The sequence below is a fragment of the Mesoplodon mirus genome, assembly GCF_964341445.2.
Source record: "Mesoplodon mirus genome assembly, chromosome: 4".
NCBI lineage: Eukaryota > Metazoa > Chordata > Mammalia > Artiodactyla > Ziphiidae > Mesoplodon > Mesoplodon mirus.
Genome location: NC_138979.1, coordinates 95,515,989 through 95,538,332, shown reverse-complemented (window position 1 = coordinate 95,538,332; position 22,344 = coordinate 95,515,989). Strand labels below are relative to the sequence as shown.

The window sequence follows — 22,344 nt, the reverse complement described above, 5'->3', positions numbered from 1 at the left end:
CCACTTCAGTTAAAACCTGTTCAAGAAAAACCCCATATGGAATGTAGACATATCACGTCTACATTTTAAGAATTATAAAACCAACTCTGGTAGAGCTTTGTCAGTTCTTTTTTCTACTTATTACTTTTTCTCATTCATTTTTTCTTCCCTTGTTTTTCATCATCATGTGTCAGCTAATGCTACCTAAATGCATTCAACCTATTTATTTAGTTCTCTCCCTCTCTGTAAGGCATCATATATAATGGAAAATTCAGATCTTTAGAAGTATGTCACAGAATTAAAATGGTTAGAATACATCATGCAAATTACAGTCTTACGGTAAATTTATCTTACCTACTTCCTCCATCTAAATGTATATGTATTTTGTTTGTTTGTTTGTTTGTTTGTTTTGCAGTACGCGGGCCTCTCACTGTTGTGGCCTCTCCCGTTGCGGAGCACAGGCTCCGGACGCGCAGGCTCAGCGGCCATGGCTCACGGGCCTAGCCACTCCGCGGCATATGGGATCTTCCTGGACCGGGGCAAGAACCCGTGTCCCCTGCATCGGCAGGCGGACTCTCAGCCACTGCACCACCAGGGAAGCCCTATATGTATATTTTAAGTTAACTTTTTGACTCCCACAAATACTAAAGAGACTTTACCTGATATTTACGCATCTTTGAATACTCCATAATCGTATTTCTTACATCATTCTGATGGTCTTATTTGAGGTAAGAAATACAAACTTAAAGGCAAATATGGAAAGAAAGGGATCTCATGGAATCACTACATCTCAATTTCCATAGAGTCACCAATTAAATCCAAAGTTAACAAAATCTAGTTAATAGACATTAGATTATTCACTTTCATACAATATTTCAATCAAATTATATGCTATTAAAAATACAAATGTTGGGGAATTCCTGGCGGCCCAGTGGTTAGGACTCTGTGCTTTTACTACCAAGGGTGCAAGTTCAATCCCTGGTCAGGGAACTAAGATCTTGCAAGCTGAGTGGCACGGCCCCCCCCCAAAAAAAGTTGGTATTTATATGATAAAAAATGCACTTGAGTCTACCTTTTAGATGTAGGGTAATAAGTAACATGTCCTGACAGCAATTTCACAATTAACTATAGATCATATGAGAAATAATCATTTATAAAAGCTTGTATCATTATCATTTCCTTGGCTTTAGTTTTAGGAAAAACTTTATTTCCGTTGTATTTATCACTTGATCATTTCTACAACTTAAGTTCTTAAGGGATGGAGAAGCTTAGCACTTTTCCAGGTCTTCCTAATTATCTTGATGTAGCTGTAATTACCCTTAAAGCCCAAATTAGTTATTGGTAATTTATGAAAGCAACAGTTAAGAAATAAAAATTTTCAGCCAGGAAACACACCTTTTTGCTAGGTGTTCTGTATACTTTAAAACTCATTTAACCAACATTTATTGAACATCTTACACTTGCACATGATACTGGCATATTCAGCTTTTTATTGCTAGACCACAGGGTTCTTGATAAGCAGGCTTATATTCTAATGAATTTTGGGGCCTGGGAAAAAGTTGAGTTCAATGAGTAGTCTGTGGAAACCATATAGGGAGAAGCATTTTTTAAGAGAAATGTTAAATAGGTGATTTTTAACTTCAGTTAAAAAATGCAAGCTATTTGTACATTTTTTCATATGCTTCAACTGTTTCTTCTTTTTTTCAAATATTTGGAACTCTCATGTTGATGATGGTTTCTGCTAACACTGTATTTTTCCTAAAAAATATGTTTAATTCTGTTTTTTTAAAAAAATATAGTTTATGTCCTTTATTAGATTCCCTTAGTGAGTACCTTCTTTTTTTGTTTGTTTTGTTTTTTTTTAAGAAGATGTTGGGGGTAGGAGTTCATTAATTAATTAATTTACTTTTGCTGTATTGGGTCTTCGTTTCTGTGTGAGGGCTTTCTCTAGTTGTGGCGAGCGGGGGCCACTCTTCATCACGGTGCACGGGCCTCTCACTATTGCGGCCTTTCTTGTTGTGGAGCACAGGCTCCAGACGCGCAGGCTCAGTAATTGTGGCTCACGGGCTTAGTTGCTCCGCAGCATGTGGGATCTTCCCAGACCAGGGCTTGAACCCGTGTCCCCTGCATTAGCAGGCAGATTCTCAACCACTGCGCCACCAGGGAAGCCCTGTTTAATTCTATTTTGAACTAAACTCCAAAATAGCAAAATAATCGCACTGCTATAAGGATTTACTTACAGATAATATTTCTTTTATTTCTTTTATCTTGTTTGACGTTTCTTTAAACCTCTGTAAATCCATGCTATCTCTGTGTCCTTAAAAAAGAAAAAAAGAAAAGATTACAACAAAATACTAGTTTTTTTTTAAATTCTATCAAAATAATGTCATTGCCTAGTCTATTCAAACAAGTGACGTATGTTGTCTTGTAAGTAGTTTTGATGGCTCTGAAGTTTCCTGTAGCTTTCCTGATAAATACTGAAAATAGGTATCAAAAAGCTGGAGAAGATGAGTAGTTCAAGCTTACAGTAACAGGATCCTAAAAGAATCCAACATGTGATATGAAGTGAACTGCTTGAAATTTAGAAGAGGGGGAGCAATCATTTTTACTCTCAATAAAAAAAGCATTATATATATTTATTATATATATATATACATATTACATATAAATCTAGACATCAAACATATAGATATCTATATCTACATATCCATACCAGTGACAATATATTAACAAACAGACTAAAATATGTTTTTTAAAAATAAATTGGGATAGATTTTATGTAGAAAAAGTTGTCTCTATAAACCCACAGTGAACTCACATAGCCTAGCAGTAGAGATCAGCATGCTTAGTACCTAGATAATCCATGGGGTTGGCCCTAATGTGGAGATTTTTACATAGACATAACATTCTGTGAACCATCTCTATAAATGTTCCGTGACTAGGTAAATTCCTAGGCTGGGAAGGCTCATATAAGTGTTAAAGACAAGGTTAGGAAGCCACCTGAAGAAAAATTCATCAAACTTGAAGAGACAGAGTGCCTTCTTCAAACCTTGGAACATTCTGGTTATGTCCACGAACAACCCAAGTTGTTTTCTAAGAATTCTTTGTTAAATACTTTTTTTTTTTTTTTTTTTTTTGCAGTACACGGGCCTCTCACTGTTGTGGCCTCTCCTGTTGCGGAGCACAGGCTCCGGACGCACAGGCTCGGCGGCCATGGCTCACGGGCCTAGCCGCTCTGCGGCATGTGGGATCTTCCCGGACCGGGGCACGAACCCGTGTCCCCTGCATCGGCAGGCGGACTCTCAACCACTGTGCCACCAGGGAAGCCCCTGTTAAATACTTTTGTCTTTAATAATCTAAGAGGAAAGCTGTTAGAACACTATATTCTACAAATATTTGGGGCTTAGCTAGCTCTACAAAGCATTCCCTCTTCACCTTTTCCTTCCATGTGGCATAATGTCAACATTTAAATAACATCATCATTAAAAACAAAACAAATAAAACCTTAAACATACAAACCACAATATTAGTTCTTTCTTTTTGCCTTCATTGCCAAGCTTTTAAGAGTCGCCCCCCCCAGTCACTCTCTACATTCACTCCTCCCATTTGTACTTTATTTCACTATAATCAGGCTTCTTCCTCTATCACTTCCTTCACTGAAACAGTTTTCACCAAGGTTATAACATGTTATCACTGCCAAAATAAATATATTTTCAGTCCTTATTTTACTTGAGGTGAGGTATAAGAATGAATCATTCCTTTCTGAAATGATCTCTGGGTATATACTCTCTCTGGGTATATAAATGGGTTGACCATAAATACTCATTTTCCAAGTAGAGTCTTGGCTTTCCCTATTATCCTAATGTAAATATTAGTAACACACCCTTTCACTCTCAAAAGTGTACTGGTTTGGATGAAACACTATATGGTCAGCCTATTTATAAAACACTGCTCTTTTCCAGTTACTTCCAGCCTTCCCTATACCTTTGTTTTGCAACACTTACACATCATTAAAGTTCTTTCAACAAAAGTTGATCAAATTCAAGAGACTATGCTTAAATTCAAAAGACAGAGTCCAAATAAGTTTTCCATACAATTGTTATTATAGTAAGTTGCACCAAAGAGGTATGTGCTAATATAACTAGTATAGCCCAATTCAACCTACTTCCCCAACTTTTGACTCCTTAAAAAATTTTTAGAACTATACTCTATGAAAATGTAGTCCACTTGTCACACAAGTACATGATTTTATTAATTAGCAATTTATTTTTATTTCTAAGGTGATAATTATAATTAAAAATAAATAATGTTGATATACAAATATCAGTTTGCCAAACTTACCTACAAATGCTCCAAATTCTACATTAGCTCCTTCTGCAGCTTTAGAACAAACAGTTTCTTGATCTTTGGTTATAGTTTCCAAGTGGCTTTTGCAACTTGGTTGGGATGGTGTACTAACAAAAAATTTGGTTGGTGGGGATGATAGATGTGGTATACTATTAGATGAACCGCCTGATTTTTGATTTTTACTAAACATTTTTAAGGTTTCCACTCCATGTTGTCTCTGTCGCAGTTCTGGAGGAGAGACAGCACTTGGGAATAAGGCACCACAAGAGGAACCAGCCTCTGGTAAATTGAATTCTTTTCTCTGGGGTATTACAGGTAAATCCTGACCAGATATGTTAGATTGGGAATCTTTTTCATCTTTCATAAAAATATTACAAAGAAAAGGATTATTACTTTCAAGACCACCTTGAGGAAGAGAGGAGCTAAGTGTATTTACAACACTGTGCTTTTTCCATACAGAAGGTCTTACAGGACCATCATCAATAAGGTTTTGAGCCAAATGTTTGGAAATGCTCAATTCTCGTGTGATTTCATTGTGAACTTTGCTAGCTTCTGAAGCTTTCTGGGCAGTGAGTGTTTTTAACGTATCTACAGTCAGGGCCGAAAGATCTTGCAAATGGCCAATTTGAGAATCTAATGATTGTAATGATCTTTTGATATAGTTGACACGATCTCCAACTTCTTTAATCTGAATGGACATCTGCTCCACTCTGTAAGGGAAACACAGGAGTTTTACATATGTTAAAAATTAATGGTTTCAAAATATCCACCTGCCAATGCAGGGGACACAGGTTCGATCCCTGGTCAGGTAACTAAGATCCCACGTGCTGTGGGGCAACTAAGCCTGTGTGTTGCAACTACTGAGCCCACAAGCTCTGGAGCCCACACACCACGACTAGAGAGCCCACGCACCACAACGACTGAGCCCGCACGCCCCAACTAGAAAGAAGGCCACATGCCACAACCAGGCAGAAGCCTGCACACTGCAACAAAGAGTCCGTGCGCCGCAACTAAGACCCAACACGGTCAAAAATAAATAAATAAATAAATAAATAAATAAATATTAAAAAAAAATCAAGTGCTAATCCTATTATAATAAAAATATAAGATTTTAAAACACACTTTTGTACCATAGGCTATTTATTCCCCCATCAGAGTAACACAAAACTGTGTATTCAGCTACATACACATAAACTATTACCATTATTGTACTTACACAAATACCATATACTTTTAGAACGTAGCAAAACTAATGCAAAGAAACATGTTTTAAAATAATTAAGACAGTTTAACTTTTCTCCACCAACTCTTTTCTGCCCTCTGTAACAAGGGTCAAAAAACAGTTAAGAGACTGACTGACTGACTAACATGAAGTCTTAGAAGTAAAGAACTGAACTGTCTCCCAATATATTATGTAAAACCATTACTAAACTTACTTGACAAACATAAATTGAACAATGACCATGCGTAAGAGACATAAATAAGAGAACCCACTCTGACATAAAATCAGTTATAATTAAAGAGTTTCTGAACCTTTCAAAAGTGACACGAATTCTCTCTTCACTCCCAGAATGGAATTTGTCATCTTTTTCATTAAAATACATCTCAACACACTGCTCTTCAAAATCATGAAGTTTCTTTTGATCTTCTTCTGTTAAAAAAAGTTCTAAGGAGGGAAAAGAAAAAAAAATATCAACAGAGACATCAAGATAAACTTTAGCTCATGAGTTCTATGTTATTTAGAGTTCATAAGGCTATGTAAATCATCTGCAATTTTTTTTCTCTTTTTACTGGTGTGTTTCTAAAGCCCTAAACAAGTATTTCTACTTCTTTCTTCACTCACAGTGTGATGTTGGAAGAATAGTTTCCAGTACTTCCTCCTTTTCTAATCTCCTTTTCCTATAAAATACCCTTCCCCATCTATCTCTCACACCTCTCCTTCGCATATCCAGGTAGAAGAATATAAGAACTGATTTGGTAGAATAAAAAGCCACTGTAAAATTTTAGGCAGAGTTTATTATGTCTCACGTAGTATACAGAATGTACTAAAAGTGTTATTGTTTACACAGCAGTCAAAATGGTTTGTAGAACGGCAAGTGTTATGGTTTACACTAGCATTTTAACAAAACCGAATTGAGATGCCATACCAAAAAGGAAGTTTAATACTAAATTTACTTTTATAGATAACCATATTGCACTTTAAATTCTTTTATGTTTAGGCAAATTCAACAAAAGCCTTTACAATAACATTAACCAGTTAAGTCTTCTGAATAAAATTAATACTTAGCTTTCAGGGACTTCCCTGGTGGCGCAACGGTTAAGAATCTGTCTGCCAATGCAGGGGACACAGGTTCAAGCCCTGGTCTGGGAAGATCCCACATGCCGCAGAGCAACTAAGCCCATGCGCCACAACTACTGGGCCTGCACTCTAGAGGCTGCGTGCCGAGAGCCTGTGCTCCACAACAAGAGAAGCCACCACAGTGAGAAGCTGGCACACCGCAACAAAGAGTTAGCCCCACTTCACCGCAACTAGAGAAAGCCCGCGTGCAACAAAGACCCAATGCAGCCAAAGATAAATAAATAAATAATTTATTAAAAAAATACTTAGTTTTCAGTGTAATACTGATAAGTGATAAAATAAAAACATTTGCCTTAATATATTTTACTTACTTGGTCCATCCGAAGTCTTGTCCTTTTTTCTTCTTTTACATATGCAGCAAAACAGAGAAACTATATGGCTGAGAATGATAAGTGGCGGAGGCAGAACTGGTTTCTCATGATAAGCCATAATAAAATGATAACGTTGGTACTTCCATACAATATTGGAAATTGCCTTCACTTGTAAATACACATTGCTTGAATAACAAAGAATAAAAATAAACAAACTTAGCTAATCACATTTTAAAGTTTTAAATACTAAAATTGTATTGTAATTCTGCTCTAAACAAGGATTCAAAGGAGTACCCCACCATAAACAAGACTAAAAGGCAAATGCGAAACTGGAAAAAAATACATGCAACAGTATAAGGCAAAGTTTGATATTGTTGAGGGTCTTAATTATAAACTCCCAGAAAAACAGGCAGAAAATATGATTTTAAGCTTTTTAAGTTATATATAAATGACAAAAACAGAAGAAAATATTCAATCTGAGTAGTAACAAAATAAGTGCAAATAAAAACAAGACTCTTATGTACTGTCAAATTAGCAACCATTAAAAAGATAATACCTACTGTTAGCAGAGATTTGGAGACACAGGCCTATTTTGACTTAAATAGAAGAAGTCCGAAATATACATATATTGAATAGTTCTACTTTTAGGAAAACACTCTAAGGAAATACGTAAGGATTAATAAAAAATTTAACCACAATATGGTTTTGGGGAACAAAAAATTATAAACAATCGAATGGAGCAATATAACACATTGGCTTAAAAATTACAGTCTATATCATGGAATACGAGGTAGTCATTAAAAAACTGGAGAGGGGTATTTATTAATGTAGGATAATATTCATGTTTTGCTTAGTTAAAAACAGTATACAAGATATAAAAACATTATTTTTGAAAAGAAAAAGTGGTTCATATATATAAAAGATAAAAAGGATGTATACCAAAATACTAAGAATGGGATTACTGAAGAATTTTCTATTTGCCTTTCTGTTTTGTACACTGCATGTGTATTCCCTGGCCACCTTGTAATAAATACCAAATAAAGATTAAATTTATAAAAGAACAGCATGTTGGAAGACAGAGTCTCAAATTTAGAATTTGATTTTGAAAATGCATGCTTTCTTATTTATAATTTTCAAAAATAATTTTTAGTAGTTTAAGCCTCAATAAAATCTTTATATTTTAAATTTTGTATAGTTCCTTCAAAAAGAGAACTATATATTAAGTGATCTCACTATAATAAGCAACCAAATAAAATTCTTACTTGAAAAATGCAATAAGAAGATTGACCATAATGATATACTGTACAAAGAGGTAGACTGCTTGAAGAAATGGAGTCAACCATGTCCCAGGACCACAGATTTCAGTGATAGTGGAATCCTTTGCACAAACTTGAGAAAGAAAAAAAAAAAAAATTAAAACAGTAATTTACCAGTTACTGCTTCTAGTCAATATCTGTGTATGTTTGTTTGAAGGAAGTTTTGATTATGTACATATCTGTTTCACAGATTCTAGCAAAAGCTTCTGGGCAGGCAGCCATACAAACCCCAACTTAAAAGAGTATTCCAAAAGAGAAGAATTTTGTGAAGGATGTGGGTACTATTCTACGACTCTACTCCACACAAGGAAGTATATATTTCTGTATTATGTCTACCCGCCAAGGTAGGGTTTAGCCAGAGGAGCATTAAGAAGAATAAAACTCCCAGATTCAGCCACACATTTCTATAAGAAAAATAACTGAACCAAAAAAGAGTATGATAAACTCATAGTAAATCTACAAACATAATGATTACTGACTTTAGCTTATTATGCCACAAAGGAGGGCTGAAGGAATGGTTAAAGTGCCTCTTAAATATACAATGATTAGATTTGAATTCCTTGCATTTCATTGCCTCCATCTGGAATGTTTCTGAAGCCATAACACAGCTGAATTAAGGAAGGGAAGAGCTTTAATAGCCACCACAGAGTTATGAGGAATAAAGTAAAATAAATTCAAGTAGGGCAAGGATTTGAATTAAATAATCTTGAATTAGTGACAAGTTTTATACAAATATTTATAATACACTTAGCATCTGGTGTTTTGTAAGCATTTAAAAAATATACATCATTGAAATTCTCATCATGGCTGTATCATTCCTTTCACATAAAATGGTTTTACGGGCAAACTGATGCATAAGGTCCTTTCACTCCTATAAAATTTTATGAATCTATTTCCACTCTATTCAGGTTAGCTTGATGAAGCAAATACCCAAGAAAGAGAATGCAGGAGAGTAAAAAACTATATCCAATGCTTTATAACTAATCTAGAGCCACATAAGAAAAAGTAGACAATAAAAACCTGGAAATGACACTAAACAGGAAGCCATTAAACACAAAATTTTACCAGGCTGGTAAAACCTCACTGTTTTAACCAACATCTCGTAACAACTGATGACTACTATGTGACCATTCCCTGATCTAATCACCTATAAACAGGTGGGTAAGGAGCAACACAGAATGGGGGTGATGGAGGAGTAAAGTAAGATGGGAGAGAGAGAGCAAGAGAGATCATGAGCAAACTAACAAAATAAAGATTCTATAACTCAATGTGAAGGTCAGAAGAACATCCTTGCAAGTTGGCAGTATCAACTATGTCCACAAGTTATCTAGTCTTTTTAACTAAAACAATAGAATAGCTTTATGCAGACAATGTATTCAGAGTTGAATTTTACAATTCAAGAGTATATACAATCCGGGCTTCCCTGGTGGCGCAGTGGTTGAGAGTCTGCCTGACGATGCAGGGGTCACGGGTTTGTGCCCCGGTTCGGGAAGATCCCACATGCCGCGGAGCGGCTGGGCCCGTGAGCCATGTCCGCTGAGCCTGCGCGTCCAGAGCCTGTGCTCCGCAACGGAAGAGGCCACAACAGTGAGAGGCTCGCGTACGGCAAAAAAAAAAAAAAAAAAAAAAAAAAGAGTATATACAATCCAACTTATCAATGTAATTCCATTACCCTTGCCCTGTTTAGAGACAGGCAGACTGAAGCCAATTTGAGCTAAGGAGATTAAAAAATAGGTTCAATAGAAGGCATCTGGTAAAGGGACTTTTTCCCCTGAAGAGAACCAATGGAAAACAGTGTCTCTTTTCTCCTGTTGCTTGTGATAGTCCTACAACTGTAAAGGAAAACCTGTATGAATCAGACACATATTACAGAGGACTGGGATGAAAAAGAATGTGTCCTTAGCATGAATTAACCAATCCCAAAGACCACTCTACCTCTGAACTTTCTGTTATGTGAGCTAATATATGTCCTTATTGTGTAAGCCGGTTTAGGCCAGATTCCATTATTTGCAGCTAAAAAAAATTCTGAAATACTTTTTTTCAATTAATTTTTGTTATGTTTCTTCTGGGATTAACTAATATATCATGGGAGGACTTAGGGTGGTTAACAGTTTGATTTGTGAAAATTTGTAATATTACTATAATGCGATTTTGACTGTGAAATATGAAATAACCAAAAGATATATCTGTACATATAAATCCTTACCATCAATTTCATATGCATAAACTTCACCAAAAATCATCCAGTATGGATGAAAAACTATGTCTTTAGCAAGAGTCCAAGATGGTGCTTCGCGAGGATAAAGTATTGCCTTTCTGGGAACACCAAAACTAAGTAATACAAGAGCCATAATCACTACAATGTAGAACATATTGGCCACCTGTTAAAAAATGAACACTGTTAAAATACATGGGAATTTAAACATAAAGACAATCCTTCATCTTAAAAAACAGTTTCTAATGTTCCAATAGATAACTTGAATCTTTCAGTTTCTTTTTATTCCTAGCATTAGCATTCAGGAAACCTCATCACTACATAAACCTTAACATCCAGGCAATTATGTAAAAACTGATCTGTAACATCAGGTAAGTCATAGGCATCTTCTACATAATGAACCATATCACAGGCTCAAACTGGAGTCTGCCTATCTCACGTCCATGAAGATTTTAAAGAAGTACAGACATAAGGGGCAGATTCAGGGAACCAATTTCCATGAGAGTTCTTTTCTAAAACTGCTCTGTTCTTATACAGGAGGTGCAGACTATCTTTTCTACCTTCCTTTGATAGTATCTTTTGCCCACTTCACAAAAGAAAGGCATTCTTCTCACCCATCCTGAACCCTACCATGGTGCCTTGTCTCCTGGGCTGTGAAAACCTCCTACGAGGTAAATAAAACAACAAACTGAATTATCAGTATGGGTGTTGAAAAAATAAGTGATACCCGTGTATCTGGTTAACAGATTCTTTTGCAAGTCACGTAGTTTGCAATTCTTTAATTTCAACAAAATTGAAAAAGAGCCTAACTGAGCTATCACATAATAAATAATTAAAAAACAATTTTTATTGCTAAATCACAATGTGAATGTTGACATCATTACTCAGGAATTCAAAGAATTAAGTGAAATGCTATAATGAAGCTTCAATTTCTATCCACTTATTTATGTGTACAAGTGTTCAGCACTTACATCTAAGAAAGTGAATGTAGTGTCACTCTAGTAATATGTAATAATATTCATCCACAAATAATAATCTAAGGGGAAAATCCCATGGAGATCAAGAGACTACATTTACAATAAATCTGTACTTTAATCTACTATGAACTAACAATAATTGCAGTAATAAATCAATCTGAAAGAAATTACTAAGACATTTTCATGCTTTGAACAAGTATATAGTGAGAGTAGAAATGGAAGGTAGGACTGTGAAAAGTAAAGAGGACAGTAAATCTAGACTAGATGTAGAAATTATAAAATATTTATATATAATCATTTAGTCTTGATCCTTTACCTTTAAAATTGCTAGATCTGCCAATAAATTTTTTTAAAAATTAATTTAGAGTTGAGTCCCTGTGACTTACAATAAAAAAATCCCATACACCCCCCAAGATTCAGTTTTTTTCTTTGTAAAATGGTTAAATAATGCCCTATTTGACCACTTAAGAGAAATACTAAGAGAATGTATGTTTTCAATAAACAAAATCTTGGGATAAAAGATTTTTAAAAGACAAATAATTCATCAAAACATTATTCGCGGCATTTGCTGTAATTTGGAATCTAAATTAACTAAAGAAAAAGCCCAACTCAAAAATTCAAATCAAAACCCAAGCCTGAAATATTCTAAAATTATTCAAGGTCTGTTGGCTGATGATTCAGAGGTCTCTGGATTTCATACCTTTCGCATAAAGCCTATTTGACAATCTTCCTTATATTTGACCTAAATTTAACTAAGTAAAATATCTGAATATCCCATTTCTTATATCTAAAATGAGGGTTCCTAGCTTGAATGTATAGGTATATGGAGTAGGACGAGTTCAGCATTTACCAAGTAATTTTCATTAGTCTGATCTCTATTAAAGATGTCAAATGTGAAGATTTCTTCTACTTTAATCTTTCATATCTTTATGAAAGATACGAAGCTGTTTTCTCTGATTAGAAATTCCCTGCTCAGGAAAAATTCCTACCTATTTTCTAAACTTTTTTCAAATACCATGTTCCTTGTGAAAGCTTTGTCTTCACAAAACAGTTTACCATATCTTTCTCTATCTGCTCACATGCTTGTCTTATATACTAGACTGTGAATTCCATGAGGATCTGGACCACGTCTTATTCATCTTTGTAGTCTCAGCTTAGTATAATGCATAGCATATGACAGATATCCAATGATTAAAAAATGTTAAGTTACTCTAGGAATCTACTACATACTATAAAATTCATCTCCTTTATTCATTAAAGGTATACTTTAATGAAGGATTTCTTATACTTTGCAGCATCTACTTTAAGCAGACAATTAGAACATTAACCATCTGAGAGTACTGAAGGGGGCAGAAAGGGAAGATGGCACTAGGAGAAAAAAGATAATGATATGATAAATAAATGGTTGACAAGGGGAAAGACATAATCCTGGTGGAGGGTGGTTCTAAAGAAGATCAAAGGTAAAGAAGAAAATGAAATATATATTTCAGCTCCCTATAATTGGGATGGGAGAACCGGTGGGAGTGTTGGGAGTACATTAGAGGTAAGATTCAGATGGAAATCCAGACAGCTCCACTTTCTCTTGGCTTCCTTACTTTTCCCATCTCCATCTGTTATTAAGATTGTTCACTTTTATACTTCCTGCACCTTCCATTTACTGTATATCACCATTAAATTAACCCAATAACACTAAGTCACTAAATAATCTGGTAGACAATGAGAGCTAGAGCAGTTTTTTGCCCTAAAACATTAGGCTAAAACCAGTTCCTCGCCCAAAACCTTAACTCCCCTAACTTTTCCTGGAAATATCACTACTTCATGAAAGAATGCAAAATGGATGAATATAAAGTACTTCTTTGATGTGACAAATAATAAACCAGTAATTCTTAACTGGGGAGAGTAGGATACACTCTCCTAGAGGGAAAATGTGTAGTGTGGAAAATCAAGTATAATAAGGAAACTCTGTATTCAAAAAATGTAAAAATTCTGTCTTCATGATGCAAAGCAATGCTGATAATCCTGTGAGCTAGTGGGGTTACTTAAAAGATAAATTTAATCTAGAAGACCAATTTTAAAAAGAACTGAGAAACAGCATACACATAATGAGCCCATTTCGATAAAACTATTATATACATTTATTCGTGTGAAGTTTAACACAAACACACGTATTCATATATATGTCTTGAAGGATGGAAAGGTATACATCAAACTGTTAATACTGGATGTCTCTGTAGGGTAGTTTGTCTGCACTTACTAAAATTTTCTACAATGAATAGTAATTTTAGAATAAGGAAAGAAAAGTTACTTTCACAAAAGCAACAGAAGCATAATAGAGTTTGCCTTTTTCAACTGAAAACCAAAAGTAATTTATGGCAGGAGTAGGCCCAGTACATTTTAGATTTTTTCAGCTCAGTGCATAAAAAATTGCACATTAAACCTGACATCTGTATTTAAAAAACAAAACTTGCCAGTTGGCTAAGCCTATGGGAAAGAGCAAAATATTGGGCATATTGTATCAGGAAAAGATTAGATGTTCTGGATATAAATTTTAAAAACAGTCTGGATCAGTAAAGATAGGAGGAAAGAGGTACCTAAAGACATAAAGCACTGACAGTATTTGTTTAGTTAGCATTATCTTGCAAAGTGCATTAATAAGGGACAAGATTAGTGTGGTGGGTTGGAATTGAGCATGAGGAACCCTTGTGAGACTTTTTCAGACTGCCCCACTGGTTGAAAATCATCATAATGAACAATCTGACTAGCTGCTTTCAATATCCATACACTGAAAAGTCACTCCAAGATGATAAGGAAAGACAGAGAAATGTCAACCTATTTCTTTTATGGTAAAGAAAAATTAAAAATTGGGGGGAAAACTCTTCAATGGTTTCCCCTATATTTTTCTTCTCTAAAGTCCTAGTTTTCAATGTTCTATATACTCCAAGCTACTACGCCCTGTCTATCCAATTTGCTAACAAACTATACCTTATCACAAAAAAATTTCCAGTCAAGCTGTTCCTTTTTACTCCCATCTCTCTCAAGCTTTCGAAGAATGGCTCAGATTCCATTGCTTTAATAAAAACCTGCACAAATTTCTCTCTTTCCATGAATCCCTATATCCTCTACTCATTAACTTAATCAATAAACCACACTGATAGTTTTACTAATATCTCATATAATTTCCTAAAATACTTTATATAGGATAGGCTCCTCAAGCTAGATTATGCAACTGTTAAAAATAACTACAGGACTGATAAAGTCAAAAAAGAAAAATGTGGTTTCACAAAGTTCAGGGACAATATCCTAATAACCAATCTGCATTGTCTTGCATAGCAGTGAGAATATAATAAACATTAAAAACTACTTGGTGAACAATTACAGTTTTTTAAGTTTATAATCTGCTGCTAAGGATATAAAAATAAGAGGAAAAAATCTTAACTACCAACCTATGAAAATACAACTAATGTTCAGTATTTTTATGTTGTTTTTTTCCTATTTGAAATGGCTTTATCCACCAAACCAACAAATATTTACCAAGGAGAAATCTACTAAAGTGATAAGTATTGAGATACTAGAGATATAAAGGTGACCAACACCAGACAAGGTTCCTACTCCAAGGAATTTAAAGTCTAGAGGAGAATATAGATAATACAATAAGAATGTAGTTTAAAATACACTTAGACACAGATAAATATTCTGAAGGGAAAAACATGGGTCCCATGAAATTATACAGCAAATAAACTTGATCTAGTTGAAAAAGATCAAAAAAGCTTCCCTGAAAAAAACCACGTTAAAGCCAAGATCTGGAGGACAAAACTAAGTTAATTAATGAAAAAAGCTAAGGATATGAGTGTAGATGAGGGTGATCATTTTACCCAGAAAGAACATGAGCTATTCTTGGTTCTCTGATAGGGGCTGTGTTAAAGGAAAAAGACAAAGGTTTGTGTGACTAGAACACAAATAAGAGGTCAAAAATGGTTAAGAGGTGAGACTTAAGAAAGCAAGGAAGATGTTACTACTGGAGGAAACTAGGTAAAGAGTACACAGAATAGCTCTGTATTATTTCTTATAACTGCATGTTAATCTGTAACTATCTCAAAATTTAAAGGGAGGGAGGGAGAGAAGAAGGGAAGGAGGGAGGAAGAAAGGAAGGAAAGCAACAGTCAAATTGGACAAGGCTTATGGGTTTCATTGAGTACACTGATTTCCATCAGTAATGCAAAATCATTAAAAGATTTTTTTAAGAAAGGAGAACTGACATATCCAGATTTGCATTTTGAAATATTACTCTAGCTATAATATAGATTGAAGACAGGCCAGAGTGCTTGTGAGTAAACAGATTACTATACTACTGCCAGTGCCAGATGATGACAGATTGGGTTTAGGGTAGTGGTAGTAAAGATGAAAAGAAACTCATAGATTGGAGCTGGCAAGTTCATATTTTTCAAATAGCCCTAGCAAGTAACATTTAAAAATTAAAGTATTTCAAGAGAAAACAAATAAAATAAGGTTTCCTAACTTTATCCCCTCAAATATTTTCTTCAAAAGTTAATATCCTGGGCTTTCCTGGTGGCACAGTGGTTAAGAATCCGCCTGCCAATACAGGGGACACAGGTTTGAGCCCTGGTCCGGGAAGATCCCACATGCCACGGAGCAACGAAGCCTGTGAGCCACAACTACTAAGCCTGCACTCTAGAGCCTGTGAGCCACAACCACTGAGCCCACATGCCACAACTACTGAAGCCCGCGCGCCTAGAGCCCGTGCTCTGCAACAAGAGAAGCCACCGCAATGAGAAGCCCGCGCACTACAACAAAGAGTAGCCCCCGCTCACTGCAACTAGAGAAAGACCACGCGCAGCAACAAAGACCCAACTCAGCCAAAAATAAATAAATAAATAATTTTTTTAAAAAGCTAATATCCTTAGGAATGGGTCTATTTGCAATATAAGGCAAATAAACATGAACTATCATTCTCTGGTTCAAGTAAAACTATATTAATAACATATTTTTATGATTTTAAGAAAAAGTATCAATAAACCCATGAGTATTATCAGACACCTCTCAACTTACCATTTTTCCAATCATCATTACATAAGGTCCTGCCTGTTGATTTACAGCTAGAAAATCTAGCAAACGCACATACCAAAATATTATGTTAAGACAGTAAATTAATCTTCCAGCCACAAAAACATGATTATCATATGCATTCTCAAAGTTCCATTTTGCTCCAAATCTTAGTCCAAATCCAATGAAGAAAGAAATTATGGCAATTGTATCACTGATATTGAAGTAATCACTAAACCACACTTTAATCTTCTGGCTTATTTTTCCAGCTTCAGACATAAAGATCTACAGGTTTAAAAAAAAAAAAAAAGTTTCATCACTTTCTTCCTATTAAAACATATACCAGAATTCAATTATACTGTCAGAGCAGAATTTTATATATCATTTAATATTTCAAAGTATTTTGACTGTCTTGGCATTTGATCACCAAAACAATTCAATAAGATATCAAAGACAGATACTTCTCATCCTCATTCTCTATATATAGGGGGAAAAAAAGAAAAAAAAAAGACCCACAAATAAATGACCTGCTCAACCAAGGTCATCCAACTAAGACACTGAAAATCCTAGATTAGAACACAATTCTCTAGACTTGGAATGTGAGATACCTATCAAAAGTTGTTTTATTTTTCACTGAAACAAAACTAGGATATCCAAGTAGGATCTTCCAAAGGTGCCTTATTTGCATAAAGTAAACAACTCAATGGTTTAAGTAGCTATACTCAGCTCTTTAATATAAAAAATATTTTAATTTTTTTGTGGGGAATGGTAATACATTTACAGCTTCAAAATCATAGTGTATCAAAAGTAAATACTGAAAAGTCTCCCTTCCACTCTTTACCACTAGCCAACTAATTCTCCTTCCCACTAGAGGCAATCACTTTTATTACTATCTAATAAATCCTTGCAGAACTGTTTTATGAATAAAAAATTATATGCAAGTTGCTTTCACAATTTAACTTAATTTCTTCAAACATGTTAGTAAGACAACAGATTTCATAAACATATGGACTGTGGCACTCAAACGCATTTAAAATGCATAAGCTATTAAATTCCTATTATGCCTAAGTGGGAGGGAAGTACAATGCCTTCTATTTTTGCAATTTCATGTATTCTCTTAATGTAGAGACATGAAATAATTCACGTGTATTTAAATAATTGTGTTATAAAACATTTATATAGGTACTAGATTAAACAGAAAGTATAAAAATTTTTTAAAAACCTTTTTTTCCAAAATCAGGATATTAGAAAATTTACAATTTTAAACTAAAAACTCTGATAGACATAGGGACATAGGGATCTAAATCTAAATGATAATTCAATGGGCAATACAGTACACTTTAGAGCAGAACAACCTAAGAGCAAAGTAAGAATATACTTATAATTTATCTACCTGATTGGCTATATGTATATTTAATACTTTTTGAGAATGGCAAAGAACATAAATATGAATGTTGAGGAAATAAAACAAAAACAAATCTATTTTTTGAGACAAATCATTATGTTTGTAATTGTGACAAAGTAAACAACACAATCTCTATTCTTTGGCCATCACTTTTAGAACAGCAAAACCAAACAATCTATACTTCAATAACATCACCTACTGGGTGATGTAGGTGGGTATATGAATATACTCACCTACATCATGGTTATGTGTGTGGGTATGAATAACACATACCCACACACATAACCAAAACAAAACGTAACACCCTCCATATATACACTAAGTTACTGGTAGGAAAAACTAAAGACATACCTCACGGACTTTCTCAATAGCATAGGTAAAAATATAAGCAATAACAATCCATTCTTGAACTGAAGGTAACTGTTCCATTTGTACAAGAACCACAAATGTATAAAGCATCAGAAATCCTAAGTATGCCAACTAATAAAAAAAAGAAAATACAAGATATGAATAACATTTATTATAAAATACAATTTCTTTACTATGAAAATTTCCAAGCATACACAAAGAAAGAGACGAAATGAACCCCTGTGAAGTATCTCCCAGCTTCAATCATTAAAAAAGTTTCAGAAGTAACTCTTCTTCCATGCAGACATTGCATTTATCAATCAACCATTTATAAATGGTCCCCAAGGTAAAAGTGTGTTATTCTAGACTTTAGTTGACTTTTTAGTACTTCTCATAGGAAGAATTTTATAATACCAGGTTTATGTTCTCAGTAGAGTCCACACAATTTCACTTAACTTATATTATACCTCAAGTATCATACTATAGAACTTCATCACCATCATCAAGAAACACATAATATGTGGCTCCTCCTTCCCCCAACCAAGTAGTATTCCTAAGAAAGACAACTGGTATTGGATTAGCCAAACAGTTCCTTTGGTTTTTAAGTAAAAATAAAAGACACATTTTTCATTTTCACCAAGAACTTTATTGAACAACGTAGTCACCCTTTTGTTCCACTACCTTCTGCCATTTTTCAGGCAACTTCATAATTCCATCTTCCCCAAATTTTTGTATTTTTGAGCAAAGAACTGTTCCAGATGCCTTTTACAGTCTTCCAGGGAATGGAAATTTTTTCCATTAAGAGAAGTTTGCAAAGACCAAAATAAATGGAAATCTGAATGTGCAATGTCTGGTGAATATGGCGGATGAATGAGAACTACTCAGCCAAGCCATAACAGTTCTTGCCTGGTCATCAAAGAAACATGTGGTCTTGTGGTATCCTGATGGAAGATTATGCATTTTCTGTTGACTAATTCCAGAAGCTTTCCATTGAGTGCTGCTTTCAGTTGGTCTAATTGTGAGCAGTACTTGTTGGAATTAATCATTTGGTTTTCTGGAAGGAGCCCATAATAGAGGACTCCCTTCCAATCCCACCATCTACACAACATCGCCTTCTTTGGATGAAGACCGGCCTTAGGTGTGGTTGGTGGTGGTTCGTTTCACCTGCCCCATGATCTTTTCCATTCCACATTATTGTACAGTATCCACTTTTCATTGCCTGTCACAATTTGTTGTAAAAACAATGTTTTCATTACGTTTAAGTAGGGAATCGCATGCAGAAATACTGTCAAGAAGATTTTTTTCACTTATGTGGAACCCAAACATCAAAGTGATTAACATAACCAAGCTGGTGCAAATGATTTTGAACGCTTGATTTGGATATTTTGAATATGTTGGCTATCTCCCATGTGGTATAATGTTGATTGTTCTCGATTTCTTGATTTGATCACTATCAACTTCAACTGGTCTACCCGACCACGGAGCATCATCCAGCGAGAAATCTCCAGCATGAAACTTCGCAAACCACTTTTGACATGTTCAATCAGTCACAGCACCTTCTCCATACACTGCACGAATCTTTTTTTGAATTTCAGTTGTGTTTTTACCTTTCTTGAAACAATAAAACATAATATGCTGAAAATGTTGTTTTTCTTCCGTCTTCAATATTAAAATGGCTACACAGAAATTCACCAATTTTGATAAGCTTTTTTAAAATGCACATTGATATGACAGCTGTCACAATACAGTCTAACAAAATTGTTTCGAATGAAGTTAAAGACAACTAAGCGCTACTAGAGCCATCTTACAGAAAAGACCCAACAAATTTTTTGGCCAACCCAATATTTTCTTAGCTCCCAATCACTGAGGTTGAATCCCAAGAAATGTAAACAAATATGGAAAACATTCTCCCTAGGTAAGAGAGCATCCCACCTTTGAGACTCTTAACAAGAAAGGTTATAAGGAGATGATAAGGACCGATATGTAATAACATCTGAAGAGTCATTTCATTTCAGAGGAAAATCCAGACTCTCTGACCCTTGAACAATTGTGGCTGAGAATTCTCTCATCGTTTTCCTTGCCTCTACCAGTTTTAAAATAAGCCATATCTTTGATTTGAGCTATGGCGGGGTAGAGAAGTAAACTGCAATAAGCAAAGAAAGAAAAAAGAAATTCCTAGAGCCACCTGAACTGTCCATTTTTAAATAGCTGTTCATACGAATGCAAACATATGAAACCTATGTTATTTCCATTAGTGGAGACAGAATTCGGGGATTATATTAGGTAATTCAGATTTACAATTTTAACATCTGAACAAGATGGAGCAAGAAAATTTTCGTACTGGGAAGGAAACGTAATGAATTAGTCTCAGGTTAATGGGCATGTATGTAGGTGAGAAAGCAATGGTTGAAGGAACAAATTCTCAAATGTTCATATTAGCATAAAGCTAATAGAGAACATTTGCATACTTTGGCAATTTAAAAAAAGCCTGATAATGATGAAAACGAAACACAACAAACATGACAACAAAAACCAAAAACAACTTAAAAGTTTTCCTGGGGAGTAAAAACTCATTCACTTGGCCCCTGGATAAAAGTAGGCACCAATCTCATGTGTTTCTCAGATGGTGTCCATTCCTCTAAGGACATGTATGCTCTTTAACCTGGTAGTAAAATTTGTTCTTCCATTGGCAAGGGAAAAACCAATTATGTGACAGATAACCAAACATGTACTATGATTAAAGAAATAAGCTATCATACCACTGAAAAATAAAACTATATGAATGATCTAGATTACTTTTCACCATCAACTAACACTGCAAAAAGGTTTATTTCCAAAATTTTAACATTATCTGCAAAATCCAAAAGCACGAAGAAAGTATAATTGTGTATCAGAGAACATATTGTTCTTTTAAGTGGAAAATGGATTTCCAGTGATCTAAGTTATATCAAGATTAGTATGGACTCTAAACCAAAGTTACCCTTAAAGCCTATCTTTTAAAAACATTTTGCTGGCTCTGCGGGGACCTGGGCTCCAGCTCCATTCCCGGCGGGGGAGCAGTGGGGGCGGGGCCTCTCTGCCCGCAGTCACTTGGGGGAGGGAGCAGAATGCACGGCCCCACCTCTAGGGGGGTCCTGGAGGCGGTGCCCCAAACCGGGGATGGGGGGCAGGCGCCCACTGCAGCCGCAGCCCCAGCCAAATAATACCTAAATGTTGGAGTTTGGAGCAGAGAAAGGTTTACTGCAGGGTAATGCAAGGAGACCAGTGGCTCATGCCCCCAAAAACCCAAACTCCTGAAAGGGTTTCAGCAAAGCATTTTTAAAGGCCAGGAGCTGGTTATTCCTGTATTTCTCCTGAGACAAAGGATGGGAGAGATTGGTCTTCTCAGCATTTCAAAGTCAACTATGAAAGTTCGGCTTATGGGTAGGAGCTGGTGAGGGAGATGTGCTGACACCTTTGAAGGTATATTCTCAAGATGCTGATGTGTTTCTTCAACATAATACTGATGAAAAAACAACCCAGAGCAGGAGGAAGAACAGGAGGAAATGGAAGCTTCTCAGGGACTGCTGACATTCCAAGATGTGGCCATAGATTTCTCTCAAGAGGAGTAGGAATGACTGGACTTTGATCAATGGGAATTGTACAGGGACAGATGTTAAGAGTACTATAGGGACCTGGTCACCTTTTTGGAGCAAAAAAAGGATCTCTAGGATGTGAAGGGAATGGAGACAGTAGCCACATACCCAGCTATGTCTTCTTACGACACCCAGATTTTGATGACCACAAAGTAGGCACGGAAGATTTATTCCAAAAAATGCTGCTGGGAAAACATGAAAGTTGTTGACTTGGAAATTTAAACTGCAATAAACTGTGTAAGGTCTTAACCAAGAGCTCTATTTTTCAATAACTACAACAGCATTTATAATGGAGCAACAAGCTATCCCTGCATTGAATCAGACAATAACTTTGACCGAGACTCAAGTGTTATGAAACATCAGGGCACTGAATTTTCAGAAAACCATTCTA

General features: G+C 35.3%; 1 protein-coding gene across 2 annotated transcripts in view; it reads right to left on the bottom strand.

Moving 5' to 3' along the window:
- The window catches only part of TRPM7 (transient receptor potential cation channel subfamily M member 7), a 130,545-nt gene that overhangs the window by 26,252 nt on the left and 81,949 nt on the right, over positions 1 to 22,344 (bottom strand). Inside the window, exons 20-27 of one of the 2 annotated variants that reach the window (XM_082616879.1) lie at positions 18,322 to 18,450; positions 16,572 to 16,850; positions 10,519 to 10,693; positions 8,259 to 8,385; positions 6,997 to 7,181; positions 5,860 to 5,992; positions 4,321 to 5,036; positions 2,220 to 2,296 (exon numbers count right to left, since the gene is read on the bottom strand). In XM_082616879.1, coding sequence (XP_082473005.1) covers positions 2,220 to 2,296; positions 4,321 to 5,036; positions 5,860 to 5,992; positions 6,997 to 7,181; positions 8,259 to 8,385; positions 10,519 to 10,693; positions 16,572 to 16,850; positions 18,322 to 18,450 — 1,821 coding nt within the window. The remainder of the gene's footprint in view (positions 1 to 2,219; positions 2,297 to 4,320; positions 5,037 to 5,859; positions 5,993 to 6,996; positions 7,182 to 8,258; positions 8,386 to 10,518; positions 10,694 to 16,571; positions 16,851 to 18,321; positions 18,451 to 22,344) is intronic. The other variant, XM_082616880.1, reaches the window with a different exon arrangement.